General features: G+C 39.8%; 1 protein-coding gene across 2 annotated transcripts in view; it reads right to left on the bottom strand.

Annotated features, from left to right (window-relative positions):
• Nucleotides 1-18,944, bottom strand: part of LOC137623148 (5'-3' exoribonuclease 1-like) — a 53,919-nt gene extending 34,975 nt beyond the window's left edge. For both annotated transcript variants that reach the window (XM_068353833.1, XM_068353834.1), the window contains exons 1-9: nucleotides 18,733-18,944; nucleotides 14,277-14,408; nucleotides 11,192-11,286; nucleotides 10,293-10,506; nucleotides 8,797-8,961; nucleotides 7,473-8,480; nucleotides 6,340-6,501; nucleotides 5,303-5,470; nucleotides 4,963-5,130 (exon numbers count right to left, since the gene is read on the bottom strand). In XM_068353833.1, the coding sequence (XP_068209934.1) occupies nucleotides 4,963-5,130; nucleotides 5,303-5,470; nucleotides 6,340-6,501; nucleotides 7,473-8,480; nucleotides 8,797-8,961; nucleotides 10,293-10,506; nucleotides 11,192-11,286; nucleotides 14,277-14,408; nucleotides 18,733-18,807 (2,187 nt within the window). In that variant the 5' untranslated portion in view covers nucleotides 18,808-18,944. The remainder of the gene's footprint in view (nucleotides 1-4,962; nucleotides 5,131-5,302; nucleotides 5,471-6,339; nucleotides 6,502-7,472; nucleotides 8,481-8,796; nucleotides 8,962-10,292; nucleotides 10,507-11,191; nucleotides 11,287-14,276; nucleotides 14,409-18,732) is intronic.
• Between the last annotated feature and the right edge of the window lie 243 nt (nucleotides 18,945-19,187).

Raw genomic sequence — 19,187 nt, 5'->3', positions numbered from 1 at the left:
ATGCCAAACTTACCGAGGAAGCTTTAGTCCGATTAGACAAGGTCCCCAAAGAGACGGTCATCTTCCCGAAGGAGCAAGCCCAATCTGTTTGGGCCAGATTTTTGAATGACATCGGCTGCACTAACACCATGCTGACGCCTCATAAAAGCTCCTTTACGATGTTCTTAATGGACAAGACCACCTTGACTCCATGCGTCAATAAGGTGGCAGAGCTTGCCTTTCAATATGCTTTGGAGGAGAAGCCCTTGCCTCCCATCCGAGAGGTGGATCCAATCTCCCTCCTTCTTCCCTCAGGTATTGAGTGTTGGGACAACGTCCATACCACTTTTACCTCCGGCAAGCTTGCAGCAGACTGTGCCTCAGTCTTGTTTAGTGAGAAGCTTCCCCGTCTCCCGGAATCTCTCATTAAACAGGAATATGATTCCCGCCTACGTGTGGGCCGTACTCTAAACCTGGCCACATCCACGGAGTCGATAGCCTTGACTTACGATACGGAGAGTATTTTTAAGTCTCTCAACAAGGCTACGTTACAGTCGTTATATTATGACTTGTATGACTTCGCTACTGCTAAACGCAGATGTCGCAAGCATGTTCTAGGTGAGGCGACGATTAGGCATGAACCTAATAAACTCATCCGGTCCTCCTGTTGGGGTTCAAATCTCTTCCCCGAGGATCTCGTAGAGGAAGTCTTGGCGGAGGCCACTAGGGTTAATCAGAGCCTTAAAGCCCGTTGGGGTTTGACCCCTAAACGCAAGTATGACCCCGCAAATTATCAAGCCCGGGGTAGGAAGAAGCTTAGACCATATACCTCCACCCAGTTCAGGCAACAACAGAGTGCTTCATCCAACTTCCGGCTGCCTCTTCCTCCATCTTCTGTTGCCCCTGCACAGCCTTCCACCTCTCGGGCTCCTTCGGATGACTATGTCACCGTTCTGCTACCTAAGAGCCAGCTTTCTGGTGCCTCCGCCACTTCCCCTGCCTTTAACCAGTCCTACGAGGCTCATAGCTCTTCCCAGAGTTATGGTAGAGGTAGAGGCTACCACCGTGGCTCTAACCAGAACAAAGGCAGGGGAAGAGCCTTTCGCAGAGGAAAGAACTTCCGAGGCGGACGTGGAAGCAACTCCTCAAATCAATACTGAGGTGCAGCAGGTAGGGGGGAGGCTCTATGCCTTCCGCAACAAATGGAGGTTCAGTCCCTGGGCGTTCAGTATCATCTCCAAGGGACTAGGGTGGAGTTGGATTCAAGGACCTCCTCCTCCGAACAAATTTCGTCAACATTCCACTCCGGACCTGGTCGAATTTGTCCAGGATCTTTTACAAAAGAATGCCATACAAGAAACGAAACATCTGAAGTTTCAAGGTCGGCTGTTCAGTGTCCCGAAGAAGGATTCAGACAAGAGAAGAGTGATTCTAGATCTATCCCTTCTCAACTTATCCATTCAATGCGACAAGTTTCGAATGCTTACCGTCTCGCAGGTGCGGACCTTACTTCCCCGTGGGTCGTCACCACCTCTATCGATCTTACAGACGCCTACTATCACGTCCCGATAGCGAGACACTTCCGTCCGTACCTAGGCTTTCGCTTAGGGGACAAAAGTTACTCCTTCAAGGTGATGCCTTTCGGGCTCAACATTGCCCCAAGGATCTTCACAAAGCTAGCAGAAGTTGCTGTTCAGGAACTCAGGAATCAAGGGATTCAAGTAGTAGCCTATCTGGACGACTGGCTCATTTGGTCAGACACCTCCCAAAATTGCCTAAAAGCCACTCACAAAGTCATCCATTATCTTCAATCTCTAGGCTTCCAGATCAACTTCAAGAAGTCCCGTCTTCTTCCAAAATCGAAGTTCCAATGGCTCGGCCTGCAATGGGATCTTATATCTCATACTCTGTGTCTTCCCAGACCCAAGAGGTTAGAGATTGCAAGGAACACCAAACGCTTTCTCAAAGACAAAGTAAGTTCCAGACGGCTTCAAGAAAAGATTCTGGGGTCCCTTCAGTTTGCCTCAGTGACGGATCTTCTTCTGAAGGCAAAATTGAAAGATATCAATCGTGTCTGGCGTTCGAGGGCGAACCGGAAGCTCCGGGACAAGAAAGTCCGCCTTCCTCCCATTCTACGGGAAAGACTTCTTCCTTGGACAAGAGCAAACAGTCTGTCAAAGTCAGTTCCCCTTCGATTTCCGCCCCCGGAATTAATCATTCACACAGACGCATCCCTATCAGGTTGGGGCGGCTATTCTCAGCTCAAGAAAGTTCAAGGTCTTTGGACTCCCTTGTTCCGCCAATTTCACATCAATGTGCTAGAGGCCATGGCAGTTCTTCTAACCCTGAAACGTCTCGCTCTTCCCAAGAAACAACACCTTCGTCTGGTCCTCGACAGCGAAGTGGTGGTCCGCTGCCTCAACAGAGGCGGGTCAAAGTCAGGGCCTCTGAACCATGTTCTAGTAGCCATATTCTCCTTAGCAGCCTCGAACCGTTGGCATCTTTCAGCTGTCCACCTGGCGGGAGTCCGGAATGTAGTGGCAGACGCCCTGTCCCGGACCTCCCCTCTAGAATCGGAATGGTCACTCGATCTAAAGTCATTTCGGTGGATTCTCTCTCAGGTTCCCGGTCTCCAAGTGGACCTCTTCGCCACGGAATCCAACCACAAATTGAGAGTATATGTGGCTCCCAATCTAGACCCTCAGGCTTACGCCACAGACGCCATGTCACAGAATTGGGACAACTGGGAAAAGATTTATCTCTTTCCCCCGGTGAATCTTTTGCTGAAAGTTCTAGACAAACTGAGATCCTTCAAGGGACAAGTAGCCTTGGTCGCACCCAACTGGCCCAAGAGCAACTGGTATCCTCTCCTGCGGGAGTTGAGATTATACCCTCACCCGATACCCAATCCGGTTCTGTCTCAGATAGTACAAACACGCGTTGTGTACGCTTTCTCAAACATTCAGAGCGCCCTAACTTTATGGACTTTATGAAGTTTGCGGCTATGCATGGTGCCAATATTGATCCTCAGAACACCTTGTTCCTAGAATCGGATAAACGGGATTCCACCATCCGTCAGTATGACTCTGCAGTTAAAAAGTTGGCAAAATTTTTAATAGACTTAGACGTGAACTGTATGAACTTGAACCTTACAGTCACTTTCTTTAGATCTTTATTAGAATCAGGTCTGGCAGCCAATACTATCACCACTATTAAATCGGCTCTGAAAAAGATCTTCCTAGTGGGTTTTAACATAGACTTAACCGACTCTTTGTTAGCTTCAATTCCGAAAGCTTGTGCCAGACTGAAACCGGTTACTCGTCCTACCCCGGTGACCTGGTTCCTTAATGACGTACTCAAATTGGCTTCTGATACCATTAACAGTTCTTGTGATTACATGCCCCTTCTCAGGAAAACACTTTTTCTAGTGAGCTTGGCTTCCGGGGCAAGAATTTCTGAATTGGCAGCCTTGTCGAGAGACCCGGGTCATATTGACTTTCTGCCTTCAGGAGAGGTCCTTCTTTCTCCTAACAAATTCTTTTTGGCTAAGAATGAAGACCCTCAAAACAGATGGACCTCCTGGAAAATTGTTCCCCTCACGCAAGATCCGTCTCTGTGCCCTGTCACTACTCTTAGGTCTTATCTATCCCGGACCTCCTCTAACTCCTCGGGGCCTCTATTCGTTAGAGAACAAGGCGGTACCATTACTATTAAAGGGATCAGGCAACAAATTTTGTATTTTATTAAACAAGCTAACCCTGACTCCTTTCCTCTTGCACATGATATCAGGGCGGTTGCCACCTCGGTGAACTTCTTTCACCACATGAATTTTACAGACCTTTCCAGGTATACAGGGTGGAAATCACCGTCAGTGTTCAAGAAACACTACCTTAAACATTTGGAAGCCCTAAAATTTTCTACAGTAGCCGCAGGGAGCGTAGTTACTCACGAGTAACTCAGGTTAATGCCTTGACTCTTTATCTCTCCCTCTTACCTGCCTCATTTATACCCTATTGTATTCGTTGGTCTCGCACCTGAATACTGTTATTATATTTGTAAATTTTATGCTCCTGAGTATCTGTATATATTATCACTCACGGCATTATTATACCTACCTTATTGGATTTATGTTCATATTTAAGATACCCTTATAATTGTTTTTTGGTACTCATCTCTGATTAAAGCATCCTGTATTTCTCTTACGCTTATGTTTTTTCCTTTATTTTACAAGTTTGGTGACATTTTTCTCTTGTATAGATTCACTGGGCGGCACAGGTTCGAGCCCAGAAAAGGGATTTTGACGTAGGAAAAATCTATTTCTGGGCGAGGGACCTGTGCCGCCCAGTGAACCCTCCCAGCTCCTCTCCCTTGGAGTCCCCAAACTTTGGGTGCTAAGGAGTTGGGTTCTGAGCGGATGCATTGTAGTAGTACCGAGTGAGGTTGAACGGCTCTCCTCTATTGGGGTTCTCTGTCGTGGATTAATCTAAATAGTGCGGGACCTCTGGAATATACGCCCAATTTTATACCGACACCAATGGGTGAGCGAGCTAGTTAACCTAGCACTCCTTTACATTTTTTCTCTGGTATATTTAGCAGTAAATTACCTAAGAATAAGTGCTAAATGGAGCTTATTCACTGGGTGGCACAGGTCCCTCGCCCAGAAATAGATTTTTCCTACGTCAAAATCCCTTTTTTAAATTACTCTAACAACCTTAATTTCCGTCATAGAGAGGTCAGGTTGGTCTCATTCTTTTGGAAAATGCCTGAAGTTTCACATAAAGTTATCAAAAATATGCAAAAAAAAATTTAAATAGCAGTTTTTTGCAAGGATGTACCGGTACGTCCATGGGGGTAAAGGGATGAGTTTTGTGAAACGTACCAGTATGTCCTTTGGGGGTAAAAGGGTTAATAAACGAAATATTTAGCAATAATAGTTATCATTACCATAGAGAACTTTGAAATGACAAACGAACAATAACCTACCTTTGCTTCTACGAGGTGAGGCCACGACACAAAAACGGTTTTACCGACCAACTGATTGGCCAAGTCCTTCAAGTTCGGCTTAATTTCCAACTCGGTTATGTCCAGGATAAAATTCTCGCCACGACTGTTTTGCTGAAACACTTTCACGGCTTCCTTTGCTATGTGGAACTATAAGATAAAAAAAATCATAGAATTACGATTGCAATCATTATTAAATGGGACGAGTCTCGCGCTACCCGAATTGAGGAAGAACATCCCAGGGTAACAAACTGACACAAACTAATAACAGATAAATATCATGGAATTTCCGAACTGCAAAGAAAACGGAACAAATAATTACCGTGTGGGTGATGTGTTTCAATGTAGGAAAGCCGGCAAAGTAAAGGTCTTCCTTTACTCTAGGGCACAAGCCCTTGAATATCTTTTCGGGCAAGATTTCCCATTTATCTCGATGGACTAATTCCACCGACGCGTGGTTCACCCCAACTGACGGGAAATGCGTCGGTGCCTGCAATTGTACGGATTACGATAATTGTTATAGAAAATTATTACAATTATGTAATACGAAGAACCTTTTCATTCATAGCATGAAAGTCTTCAATTTAAAAACATCTGGATACAAGAAAAATTTTTAATGAAATCCCAAATCTCAGATATTGTATCAAACGCTCATAATGAGATGCTGTTTTAATGCAGTAAGCAAGATGATATTTGCAATATAAAACGGGACAATTTGTTGAGCTTTGCTGACATTTGCAATATAAAATGGGACAATTTGTTGAGCTTTGCTGACATTTGCAATATAAAACGGGACAATTTGTTGAGTTTTGCTGACATTTGCAATATAAAACGGGACAATTTGTTGAGCTTTGCTGACATTTGCAATATAAAACGGGACAATTTGTTGAGCTTTGCTGACATTTGCAATATAAAACGGGACAATTTGTTGAGCTTTGCTGACATTTGCAATATAAAACGGGACAATTTGTTGAGCTTTGCTGACATTTGCAATATAAAACGGGACAATTTGTTGAGCTTTGCTGACATTTGCAATATAAAACGGGACAATTTGTCGAGCTTTGCTGACATTTGCAATATAAAACGGGACAATTTGTCGAGCTTTGCTGCTGAAAATTGTGGGCATGCGAGATAGGTGAAGCCTATCCAGAGATAAAATTTAACAAAATTTAACTTACAAACATCTTGAAACCTATCAAATTTGTAAATTGAGGACTTTCTATATACAGTATATAACTTATATTCTCTACTGATAAAAAAAAAATTTGAAAACCTAAAAATGGCTGAACTATCTATAAACATTCGATACATATCACTGACCCGAGAATACATTCGGCTGAGAATCTAAAAGTGGCTTACCTTATACTCCCCGAGATTATCTGGTGTGTACGAATAAACATACATGGGCCCGTGAATATTCCGCAACTTTTGCCCCTCCGTCAATTTCTCATTGCACGGAGCCATTGCGTCTAGAAGTCTTTTCTCATCAATGAAAGGTATAAGGACAACAGCCTCCCAGTCCTGAAATAAGATTCAAAGTGAGAGAGAGAGAGAGAGAGAGAGAGAGAGAGAGAGAGAGAGAGAGAGAGAGAGAGAGAGAGAGAGAGAGAGAGAGAGAGAGAGATGGTTTTTTTCCTGGTATACTTAAAATAACACTCGTGTATGCAATACTAATTTAATACACATATCACTCTTTGAATACATCTATTGACAAGATCAACAAAAAGTGTATGGTAAAAAACTCTCATAAAATCATTAATAGAGTGTACAATACAGTACCTACGCCCTTTATCTCTACTTATAATTAGAATCAAAATTATATAAATTTCTAATCAAATTATAGACATTATTGAAAACCCTCTATGCAACAGAAACACCTTACCATCAATACTAGGATACTATAATACTTTCTGATAATTTGAATAATTTTAATTATAACATTATGGCTTTCAAGATGAAACTGAAGACTTTCTTATTTAAACAGTCTTACAACAGTGACGATTTAGCAGTAAATGAAAAATGTGTGATCTGAAACGATAAATACTCTGAACGAACAAGGTAAATCGACAGCAGAGGTCCTGTAGAGAGTGGGGTTCTCCTGCTGTATGGGACCGGAAAAGCAGCCCTCAAAGTAAAGTAAGTAAAGTAATGATGATGATGATGATGACGACAACAGCGACAATAGGACTTCCATTGATAAAACCTACAAGATCTAAAGACAAAGGTTATTGTAAGACTTTCTTATTTCACTTTAACAGTAAATGAACAATGCGTGATCTGAAACGATAAACATTCTGAACAAACAAGGTAAAACGACAGCAGAGGTCCTGTAGAGAGTGGGGTTCTCCTGCTGTATGGGACCGGAAAAGCAGCCATCAAAATATAGTAAGTAAAGTAATAATGATGACGACAACAGCGACAATGATGAGGACTTCCACTGATAAAACCTACAAGAGCTAAAGACAAAGGTTATTGTAATCAAAAACACGCACCTGTTGTTTTCCATTCAAGTCCGTTTGGAACGTGTCAGGATAATACTCTTTCAACGGAGAGTCTTCCTTCGTCATCAGACCCTGGTATGCTTCCGGCAAGTGTTTCTTACTAAGGGGGGGAAGCACCGCGAGGAGCTGCTCGTAGGGCAGGAAGGGCTTCCCCATGTCGTAATGGAGCTTCAAGTCAGAGAACCCTCTGATGTCGGACACGTAGGGAGCGTAATGATACGGGTAGTACCAGGACCAGGAGCATATTCCGTTGTAATAGTAATTGAGAATCCACTGGATCCCCCTCACGTAGCAAGTGGCCTGTTCTACGAGCACGTCGGCATCGACGTTTTCGTAGTTCATCTTCGTCATGTAATACTCCCGCTTGTGCTGACGGAACTCTTCGTCCTCCTCCCAGCCCTCTTCCTCATCGTCGTCGCCGAATAGCCCGGCCTGCGACTCGAGTCCTAGCTTTGCGAGGGTCTTTTCAATGTCATTCTCTCCGTCGTCGTCCGTGCCGTCGTCATCGCTAAACTCCATGGGTACCAGTTCTTTTACAGCAGCTCTCCCCTTATTCACTTTAAAAGCACTTCCATTCTTCGACTTTTTGGCATTAAAATATTTGAGGTCGGCGCTCATTTCTTGAAAGTGATCGACTTCCATTTCCGCCAACTTCTCGACGAATTTCTCAAATCTCTCCAGGTTCAACTTGCCCCCGTTATTCAAATATCCGCCTAAACTAGGTAGCACACTTTTATAAGTTTGATATAGATTTGGAAGGGCTTCCTTATTGATGTGTAAATTTGGCAGGTGAGGAATGAAGTCGTTGCCTACAAGAAAACCCATGAGGACCCAGTCATCAATCACATTTTCTAAATCAAACGGAAACGGTAGCGTCGACTTGAGTTCGTGGAATTCATAACTTATGTACTCCCTCATTAAACTCAAATGGAGCAGGTGGAAAGTTGTGTCTTCCGCAGTTGGCGTTCTGGAGTTATTCTCCTTCCCTCCAAACCGTACCTGAAATGTAAAAGAAAAACTGAAATGTCTAATTGGATTTTGCAGCCTTCCTGCTAAAATGTGAAACATTCTTAGAACTGTTTACTAAAATGACCTCCAGAGCTCTAGCACTGGTGTGACAAAGTGATTTATCAATTCCAAACTAATTTTGCCTTCCCTGGTGACATATAAGCACCCTTTTCTGACGAACAACAATCCTGAGGAGAAGAGCGGTTACCTAAAGAGGCCTGGGAATTATTCGCATTATTAGAATTAATTCTCGTCTATAACGTAGTCATGTAAGGTGTAACAACTAGAATGTTCCTCCGAGACTTACCTCCTCGCGTAGCAAAGAAAAATGAGGCTCGTGAGAGGTAAGACCGAGCATGATCAAATCGGCATCCAAGCCATAGAGGCAATGCCGGGTGTTTGGGTTATAATTTGGCTGGCTTTTTGTGTATCGAATATACTCCATTATCTTGTGTTCACCTTCCCCAGGTGTCTGAAATTACAATACAAAAATTAATTCTCGAAACTACATAACCATCTTCAAATATGCAGTATATGAAGTACATACAGTAATTTCAAACTTAAAACAAAGGTTTTTGGATATTTCAAACAGACTTGTAATAGACCCAATATAACCTAAAGGGGTAGTCTAAATGGTTAAGTTTTGACTGCTAATTTCTCTCTCATGATAAAAAAATTAAAAAATCCTTGACTTGAATCTATCTATATACCAAGGCACTTCCCCCAATTTTGGGGGGTAGCCGACATCAAACAAATGAAAAAAAGGGGACCTTTCCTCTCTACGCTCCTCCCAGCCTGTCAAGTGACTCAACCGAGTTCGGCTGGCATTGCTGGGGTGCCACAGCCCACCCTCCCCCGTTATCAACCACAGATGAAGCTTCATAACGCTGAATCCCCTACTGGTGCCACCTCTGCCATCATACAAGGTGACTAGAGGAAGCAGCAGGGCCTACCGGAACTGCGTCACAATCGCTCGCCATTCATTCCTATTTCTAGAATGCTCTCTTGACTTAAGTAGAAATGAATAAATTGAAATTTCCGAGGCTTCTCAAATGAAGATTACATGTAAAAAAATCCTTTCTTAATTTTCCTTCAATCCAACAAACCCTGGTTCACGATTAGGATACAGTATACACACTGACCTAAAAGTCCAAACATGAACGAGGAGGTCATACATTGCCAAGCGCATTCAAGGACCTCAAAAATACTCCCTTATACCGTACCAATCCTTCTGACCTTAGTCAAAAAACATACTCTGGACATAAGCAATACTTGCAAACATTACGAAGATATTTACGTTTATTAATAGAGTTTTGATCTGCATAGGCATACAAGAATATTTCTACATGTATACTTTTACAAAATTTCTTTGCAAAGGTATAACTATTTAGAAGAAATACTCCACAAAAAACTAGGTTGAAAAGATGTACTTTCGACCAACACTACATTTTATTATTATTATCATTACTTACTAAGCTACAACCCTAGTTGGAAAAGAAGGATGCTATAAGCCCAGGGGCTCCAACAGGGAAAATAGCACTGTGAGGAAAGGAAAATAAAATATCTTAAGAAGAGTAACACCATTAAAATAAATATCTCCTATATAAACTATAAAAACTTTAACAAAACAAGAGGAAGAGAAAGAAGATAGAATAGTGTGCTCGAGTGTACCCTCAAGCAAGAGAACTCAAACCCAAGACAGTGGAAGACCATGGTACAGAGGTTATGACACTACACAAGACTAGAGAACAATGGTTTGATTTTGGAGTGTCCTTCTCCTGTTAAAAAGCCTTAGCTCATTACCTCATGCCCAGAATAAATAACTTTGCAATTCTGCCACAGTTTATCATGGGATATTTTGTGCGTTACAAAGTACTGTAAATGGGTATCGAGGCGGGCCATAAATTCCGTGCCCGGGGTGATGCAATTAGAATCGAATCTCTCCTCGGTAGGTAAGACTTCCCCGCGGTCCCTCGCCTTCTTCTCGGCATCGACGGCTTCCCTGGCAGATCGGAATCTGAAATCGAGGTGGCGTGATGAGCGCTATGAATTGTGTCTGTGTGAGATTTTATCTAACAAATTCATAATACAGTAATACAGATTGTATATTGTATTATTGTATTTTATGTATTACAGTAGTCAATTGGCTCCCTCGTGTGTTATTACTATACAGAAGGTCCTCAGCTTACAAAATTGATTGGTTCCTTGAAGCTATTTGTAAGGCAAATTGTCTGAAAGTCAAATCTCTTAAATATTGGCCTAGTGTAGGCCTAGCCTGGCTTCCATGCCTACAATCTCAAGCACAAAAGTCAATAAATAGTCGGGTTTCATATGAAATAGAGATCAAGTTATTACAAATGTTGTTTTGCCTACTGTATAAAATGATATAATATTGTTTTATTGCGGTATTTCTTCATCTTACCTATGTTATTTCCTGTTTTATTTGTGTTCGTGTCTAAAAATATTTAAGTCAAATGTTTTCAAGTTGAGGAGCTTGTGTACACTCAATACTTCTAAACAGGGAGTCTATATCACAAGTTTAACCGCTGGAAACTTCTATAGTGAAATATATCTATAAGCGGCAAGTATAACTTCAAGATACGATATGAGAATTGACGATATATCATACACACAAGTTTAAATTAGAACTACTAGGCACGCAAAAATTAAGTTACAAATAATCGCATCCAAACGCGACGTACCTTCGCCCACGTTGCTGATTCATCTTGGCTCGTGGTGCGACTCCGTCGACTGCCATGAAGAAGACTTTCCTTGGCTGGATTAAACGAAACAGCACCTGGATATAAATATGTAAGAAATTAATTAATGAATTATATGAAACAGCACCTGGATGTAAAGATAAGAAATTAATGAATAAATCACATGAAACAGCACCTGGATATAAAGATATGTAAGAAATTAATGAATGAAATATATGAAACAGCACCTGGATATAAAGATAAGAAATTAATGAATAAATCATATGAAACAGCCCCTAGATATAAATATACATAAGAAATTAATGAATAAATCACATGAAAAAGCACCTAGATATAAATACATGTAAGAAATTAATGAATGAATTATATGAAACAGCACCTAGATATAAATATATGTAAGAAATTAATGAATGAATCATATGAAACAGCACCTAGATATAAATATATGTAAGAAATTAATGAATGAATCATATGAAACAGCACCTAGATATAAATATATGTAAGAAATTAATGAATGAATCATATGAAACAGCACCTAGATATAAATATATGTAAGAAATTAATGAATGAATCATATGAAACAGCACCTAGATATAAATATATGTAAGAAATTAATGAATGAATCATATGAAACAGCACCTAGATATAAATATATGTAAGAAATTAATGAATGAATCATATGAAACAGCACCTAGATATAAATATATGTAAGAAATTAATGAATGAATCATATGAAACAGCACCTAGATATAAATATATGTAAGAAATTAATGAATGAATCATATGAAACAGCACCTAGATATAAATATATGTAAGAAATTAATGAATGAATCATATGAAACAGCACCTAGATATAAATATATGTAAGAAATTAATGAATGAATCATATGAAACAGCACCTAGATATAAATATATGTAAGAAATTAATGAATGAATCATATGAAACAGCACCTAGATATAAATATACATAAGAAATTAATGAATGAATCATATGAAACAGCACATAGATATAAATATATGTAAGAAATTAATGAATGAATTATAAGAAACAACACCTGATTATAAAAGAATAACAATCAAACAAAAAGAAGTTGACAAAACAGTCCATGAATATAAATAAATGATTATTTTCCTCAAATAAAATCTTTTATTACTGTGCCAACATAAAAATACATACATATACAAAGGCGCTTCCCCCAATTTTGGGGGGTAGCAGACACCAAATGAAAAAAGGGGACCTTTCCTCTATATGTTCCTCCCAGCCATGTTAACATGTCTTGACTCTCTCCATCTCTATTTCTCTCATGATTAAACTACAAGCCACACTTTGAATTGGCCAATCAGGAATTTATATTCAACTGATAGTGAGGACATTACTTCTAAGAACCTTCCTTCATGTTCATATTGCTTCTTCCCTTAAAATTTATACAAAACCCAACACGGTAAAAGATTAAATGAGTGTTGCTACCTAGAAATCCCACAGACAATACTCAACTTGGGAGCAGGGATCTCTAAAACGTCGGACATCTTCAAAAACACAAAACAACACAGAGCAAAGCAAAACACGTCTGACCAACGCTGGTGCTGTGGAGGAATGAGTTAAGGGGGTGGGGAAGGATAGTCGTAGTAGGAGGCAGCAGACAGGTGTAGGACGGCACCTCGTTGTTCCGGGGGATGTTGATGAGGGAGAGGTCTAATTGGTAAGGGACCTATAATCGTGGTTCTATCACACCCCAGTTTACTATACCGACACTCATAGAGTGAACGAGCTGGGTTTATTCCTGGCATTCCATCCTTTTTTTTTTTCTCTCTGGTATATTTAGCTACAATTATGCCTTAGAAATGGTGCTAGAGGAGCATTTCACTGGGCGACACAGGTTCCTCGCCCAGAAATAGATTTTTCCTTCGGCAAAATCCCTTTTATTTCCTTTTAAAGACCATAATGCAATAGTACAGTAATAAGACACACTATTATCATTATTAGCTAAGCTACAACCCTAGGTGAAAAAGTAGGCTACTATAAGGCCATGGGGTAGAACCGGACAAAATAGCCTGGTGAGAAAAGGAAGTACTGAAATATGTAATCGATATGAGATGTAATGAATAAAGAACATAAAATACTTTAAGTTCAGAAACACATTTAAAATAGATTCGTCAACAACATACAGTAAACTACCAATTTGCAAACAGGGATTTGGTCTCACTACCAGACGAGCAGAGAAAAAATAAATTGTAAAGTAACGTTTCGTACGGTACTTGTATTTCCTAGCAGTCCATTCAAAGCTTAACCCTATTACCCCCAGGCATTTTTTTCATTTTTCTCAAGCACATTTTGCAATATATATTCTTTAAATTGCTGTAACAGCCTTAATTTTCATCACAGAGAGGTCAGGTTAGTCTCATTCTTTTGGAAAATGCCTGAAGTTTCTCATAAAGTTGTCAAAATTATGCAAAAAATAAAATGTAAATAGCAGTTTTATGCAAGGACGTACTAGTACGTCCATGGGGGTAAAGGGATGAGTTTTGTGAAACGTACCAGTACGTCCATGGGGGTAAAGGGATGAGTTTTGTGAAACGTACCAGTACGTCCATGGGGGTAAAGGGATGAGTTTTGTGAAACGTACCAGTACGTCCATGGGGGTAAAGGGATGAGTTTTGTGAAACGTACCAGTACGTCCATGGGGGTAAAGGGATGAGTTTTGTGAAACGTACCAGTACGTCCATGGGGGTAAAGGGATGAGTTTTGTGAAACGTACCAGTACGTCCATGGGGGTAAAGGGATGAGTTTTGTGAAACGTACCAGTACGTCCATGGGGGTAAAGGGATGAGTTTTGTGAAACGTACCAGTACGTCCATGGGGGTAAAGGGATGAGTTTTGTGAAACGTACCAGTACGTCCATGGGGGTAAAGGGATGAGTTTTGTGAAACGTACCAGTACGTCCATGGGGGTAAAGGGATGAGTTTTGTGAAACGTACCAGTACGTCCATGGGGGTAAAGAGATGAGTTTTGTGAAACGTACCAGTACGTCCATTGGGGGTAAAAGGGTTAATGGGACATCAAACTTGCCTCAATATAGTGAAAGATGTCCTTGAACATCTTCTCCTCCGTCATACGAAAATGCGGATCATTGTCGTTAGGATGGGAGCAAACGTGGATGATTCCATTCATGTCAAGGTACAGGTTGTCGAATTCCGGTATCTGAAATATATAGAAGATCATAAGAAGAGCTTCTTCAAGATGGAATTTTTTTTAATATAATTAACTACAATGTGATGTTAATCTAGTACAAAAGAAAAATAAAAAACAAAAATTCGGTGATAGATATTTAACACAACATTTTGAAGAACTATTACATTTTTCTTTTAAAATAAATTTAAAGCTAAATTAATCACAACAATTTGTTAAGAATAAAACACCTATAATTTTGTAAACAAGTGAAAATGATAAGAGGAGCTTCTTCCAGATGGATTATTTTAATATACTTAACTACAATGTGATGTTAATCTAGTACAAAAGAAAAATTTTAAAAAAATTCGGTGATAGGTATTTAACACAACATTTTGAAGAACTTAAATTTTTCTTTTAAAATAAATTTAAAGCTAAATTAATCACAACAATTTGTTAAGAATAAAATGGCTATAATTTTGTAAACGTGAAAATAACGAAAGATTAACAACTACAGTACTGCAAATCATTTAGGACTTAGTTAGCTGAAAGGTAGTGCAGGGTATTAGTATAAAGCATGAAGAAGGGTAGCGTGGTATTGCACTCAAAATTTACATACAAATACAGAAAGGACTTAGTTAACTGAAAGGTACTGTAGGGTACAGTATTACTATAAAGCATAAAGAAGGGTAGTGTGGTATTGCACTGAAAGTTTACATACAAATACAGAAAATTGAAGGTATGATATTCTCTTATATTTAAATTGATAATTCTTTGGTGTATATAAACTTAATCTAGCCAATAAGAGACTGGTCTGTTCAAATATTGCAAAGAATGCAACCCTGTGAGACGAGATCATATCAAATTGCCTACACAAAGGGTCGATAGAGAACGAGAGCGACGTGGTGACACGTCGCGACCAGAGAACTTACTGGCGTTATCGACCCAAGCGGACCTCGACCTAGCGTAAAGCCTACCCTCGGGGCACATTCTCTAATGCCGGGGTAGGCCTCCATAGAAAACGGGATTGAGGGTATCCTACACAAAACTCTGGTCGGTAGAGAGGAGATTACAGGTAACTCCTAAGAAAGTAGTTCGAGGTAAGTATTCGTGTTGGAACAACTAGACAATAAGAGACTGGTTTGTTCAACTATTGCAAAGAATGCAACCCTGCGAGCCTAGATCATATCAATCTGCCTTACCTATGTGGGTAGAAATGCTTTATTACCTCTAAAGCCTTGAGAGAAATTAAACGCTTTCAGTATTTCAATAAACAACAAAATCCCTGTATCTGTACAGAATTACATACAGTATTTAAATCTAACTGAAAAAAGGGAGAAGTTTATGGGACTATTAATATAAAACAGGATTAATAAGTAACATGAATAAGGTGAGGCTCATTACATTCTGTTCTTCAATGTTTATGCCTCGTTATAAATACTTTAACTGCCCAATTCTCCAGCTTCGTTGTTATTTTATTCTATGCAAAGGACGTGGATTCATAATTATGCTGGAACAAATAAGTTTGGGGCATTAGGAAACTTCCTGTCAGGCAGCTGAATGCTGGACGGAAAGGGGAGCGGATACCAACTAGGATAAATTCTATCCCAGCTTTCCTTTGGGTACCGAGTCCTCATCTGACAGAGAGGACTTACAATAACAACCTTGGACCAACCAACATAACCTTGCAGAGTTTTGAACAATAATAATGATAATTTGGAAGGTTTGTATATCAGTGGGCATGGGTCAGCTCTGACCTAGAGCATTGAACGATATTTCATAACATGGAAGGTTTGTAGACAGATGGACACAGGCAAGTTCTAACCTAGAGTGTTGAACTACATATTTCAACTTGGAAGGTTTTGAAATCGACGAGGAAGGGTAAGTTATGCCCCAGAGCGTTGTATGGTATTTCACAACTTGGGAGATTTGTAGATTGGCGGGCACGGTAAGTTATGCCCCAGAGCGTTGTATGGTATTTCACAACTTGGGGGGTTTTGTAGATTGGCCGGCACAGTTAAGCTCTACCACAGGGCATTGGACGAATTTTCATAACTAGGAAGGTTTGTAGATCGGCGGGAATGATTAGCTTCGACCCGGAGCATTGAATACTATTTCATAACTAGGTAAGTTTGTAGATTGGCGGGCACAAGTCAGCCCTGTCCTAGAGCATTGGACGATATTTCATAACCTAGAACGGTTTTAGATCGGAGGGCGCGATCAGCTTTGGTCCAGATCTTTGAATGATATTCCATAATTTAGGAGATTTATAGATCAGCGAGCACAGCTCTGCGCTGGCCAAGAGTGTTGTACAATACTGTATTTTGTAATTTGAAAGGCTCGTAGATAGGCATGCACGAGTCAGCTCGGGCCTAGAGCGAAGATAATCTTTTCTTATCTGCAAAGCCTATATCTGCGGCCACTAGTCAGCTAAGGTATAGAAAAAAACAGGGAAAATCAACCACCTTCTAACCTTACCTACGTAACTGGATCTGCCGTTCTACAAACTACTTGATAATCTATCTTCCTTTTTTTGTCATTTAAACAGGTAGCTCTGAAGTTTTATCAAAATTGAAAGTAGATCTTTTCAATTTTGCACAAAATAAGAATTCACAAGAAGAAACAACAAAAATGCTTACATTTTTGTTGTTTCATTTGCAGGTAAAAGGGGCTAGTGAACATAGTTGATATTAGTAAATATAATTTGGTTCACTATACATAGGTTACTTGCGAATGCAAGTGGAAGCTTTTATGTTTAAGATTTACTAAATGATACAGTATCACTGGTTATGTTGGCGGAGTCGCAAGGGGGTCGATGCCCGCCGCTAAGTAAGGAGGATCCAACCCCACAGATTAGGGTTAGGTTACGACATATCCCTATCGTTCCCTATCCATTTATAACATTTCCCCCATGACAAACAAGAGCTGTATTTTTTCAACTTGTCTGCGTATGATTTATGCATAACTGCCACTAATACAAGGCATAATAAACTCCTTTAGGTAAAATTATAGTTATGGACGGAATAACATTGTGAACATTAAGAATAGTTTTTCCTGTACTAGATACTGTAATGTACTTTCACTGAATTTAACCTTCATTTCCGCAGCAAATAAACCGAAAACCTGTTATACTGTCTAAGAATTTTTTTTTAGTAATCTAATGGTTTTTGCTGCGTCGTGCACTTGCGAAAAAATTAAAACATCAATCTCCGATGTACTGGAAAGCGGTAGTGTACGTGCTGAGCTGTGCACGCTAGCCACATCGATGATCATTTCTAAGATAATCAAGTTTTTATTTGCAGGGAAAATAAATGTCACTTTCAAAGAAAACAGACATTTAACTATAAGAAACACCAGTTTTTTAGTGAAAAAAAAAAAAAAGCTTTTCCCATTCATAACTATAATAAAACCCTGCTTTAATGGGTTTTCAGGGTGTATGTATGATAGCGGCCACCTGTATCTATTATCATTGTCTAACTTAGAATAGTGCAGTGTAAGGGGGGTCGCAAGGGGCCGTTAGCCCCCCCCCCCTTAGGTAAGTGGGTAAGGACACGGCTTGTAGGTTAGGTTAGGGGGAAAAGCTTAGGTTAGTTGATGTCCATTTTTAATCAGCACGTGAGGAACTGGCCGCTAATATACAAAGGCTCCGGGTTTTCCTATTAAAAGACCCCACAAAATTATTGCAAACATAAAATTACGTAATTTAAACCCACAATAATAGTCAGATATAAAATGCAAAATAACCAGTTGGAAATCATTGCCTAGCACCTAGACATTTTTCAAATCTCAATTAAGATACCCCAACCAGTCTAAATTTGGCTGGGCACAGACCAGGGGTCTTCATTAGACCTCATGAAGATCTATCACTAATAAGCAAATTGTATTTGCATTTAAGCAACTAAATTTGGCTAGGTCCAGACCAGGGGTCTTGGCTAGACCTCAAGAATATAAATATTTGCATCTATAAGAATAAATTTGGCTGGGAACAGACCAGGGGTCTTGGCTAGACCTCAAAAGATGGATATTTGCCTCTACACAAATGAATTTGGCTGGGAACAGACCAGGGGTCTTGGCTAGACCTCAGACGATAAATATTTGCATCTAAGCAACTAAGTTTGGCTAGGTCCAGACCAGGGGTCTTGGCTAGACCTCAAAAGATGAATATTTGCATCTACACAAATAAATTTGGCTGGGAACAGACCAAGGGTCTTGGCTAGACCCCAGACGATAAATATTTGCATTTACATAAATAAATTTGGTTGGGAACAGACCAAGGGTCTAAACTAGACCAGAGATCAAGAAGATCTTCCTAATAATTAAATATTTACATCTAAAAAACGTAATTTACGTAAGGTACCTGGTACTCCTTGACCACCTCGCTCAGGCAAGGATATCTCTCGCTGATCCACCTATAAAACTTCGGTACACCCATCTCGTGTGTATTCTGTGTATCCTGGTGCCTTAATCGATGTCTACATAACACACTACACACCGTAGATTACACCTTTCACGTATCGAAGAGATAATATTAAGACCAGTTTAGTTCGAGTGCTCTTCCATTACTAACAATTCTTGTTTGTTTGTGTCTTGTTGATTACATTTAACGTTCGGTGTAAAACTTTATTTTAAAAAGAGTGAATATATATATTAATTATTGTTTTTGATCATTATAAGCTTATAAAAATGTTTATAAATATCTTATCTATGTACTAAAATATTTATTTCCGCATTTTTATTAACAATATTGTTTTTAAACACTTATAATTTACAATTTTCCCTTGTTGTTTATAGTGACAAGCACCGGTGATATAA

The sequence above is a fragment of the Palaemon carinicauda genome, chromosome 30, assembly GCF_036898095.1.
Source record: "Palaemon carinicauda isolate YSFRI2023 chromosome 30, ASM3689809v2, whole genome shotgun sequence".
Taxonomy (NCBI): domain Eukaryota; kingdom Metazoa; phylum Arthropoda; class Malacostraca; order Decapoda; family Palaemonidae; genus Palaemon; species Palaemon carinicauda.
This window is presented reverse-complemented; position numbering and strand designations above follow the sequence as displayed.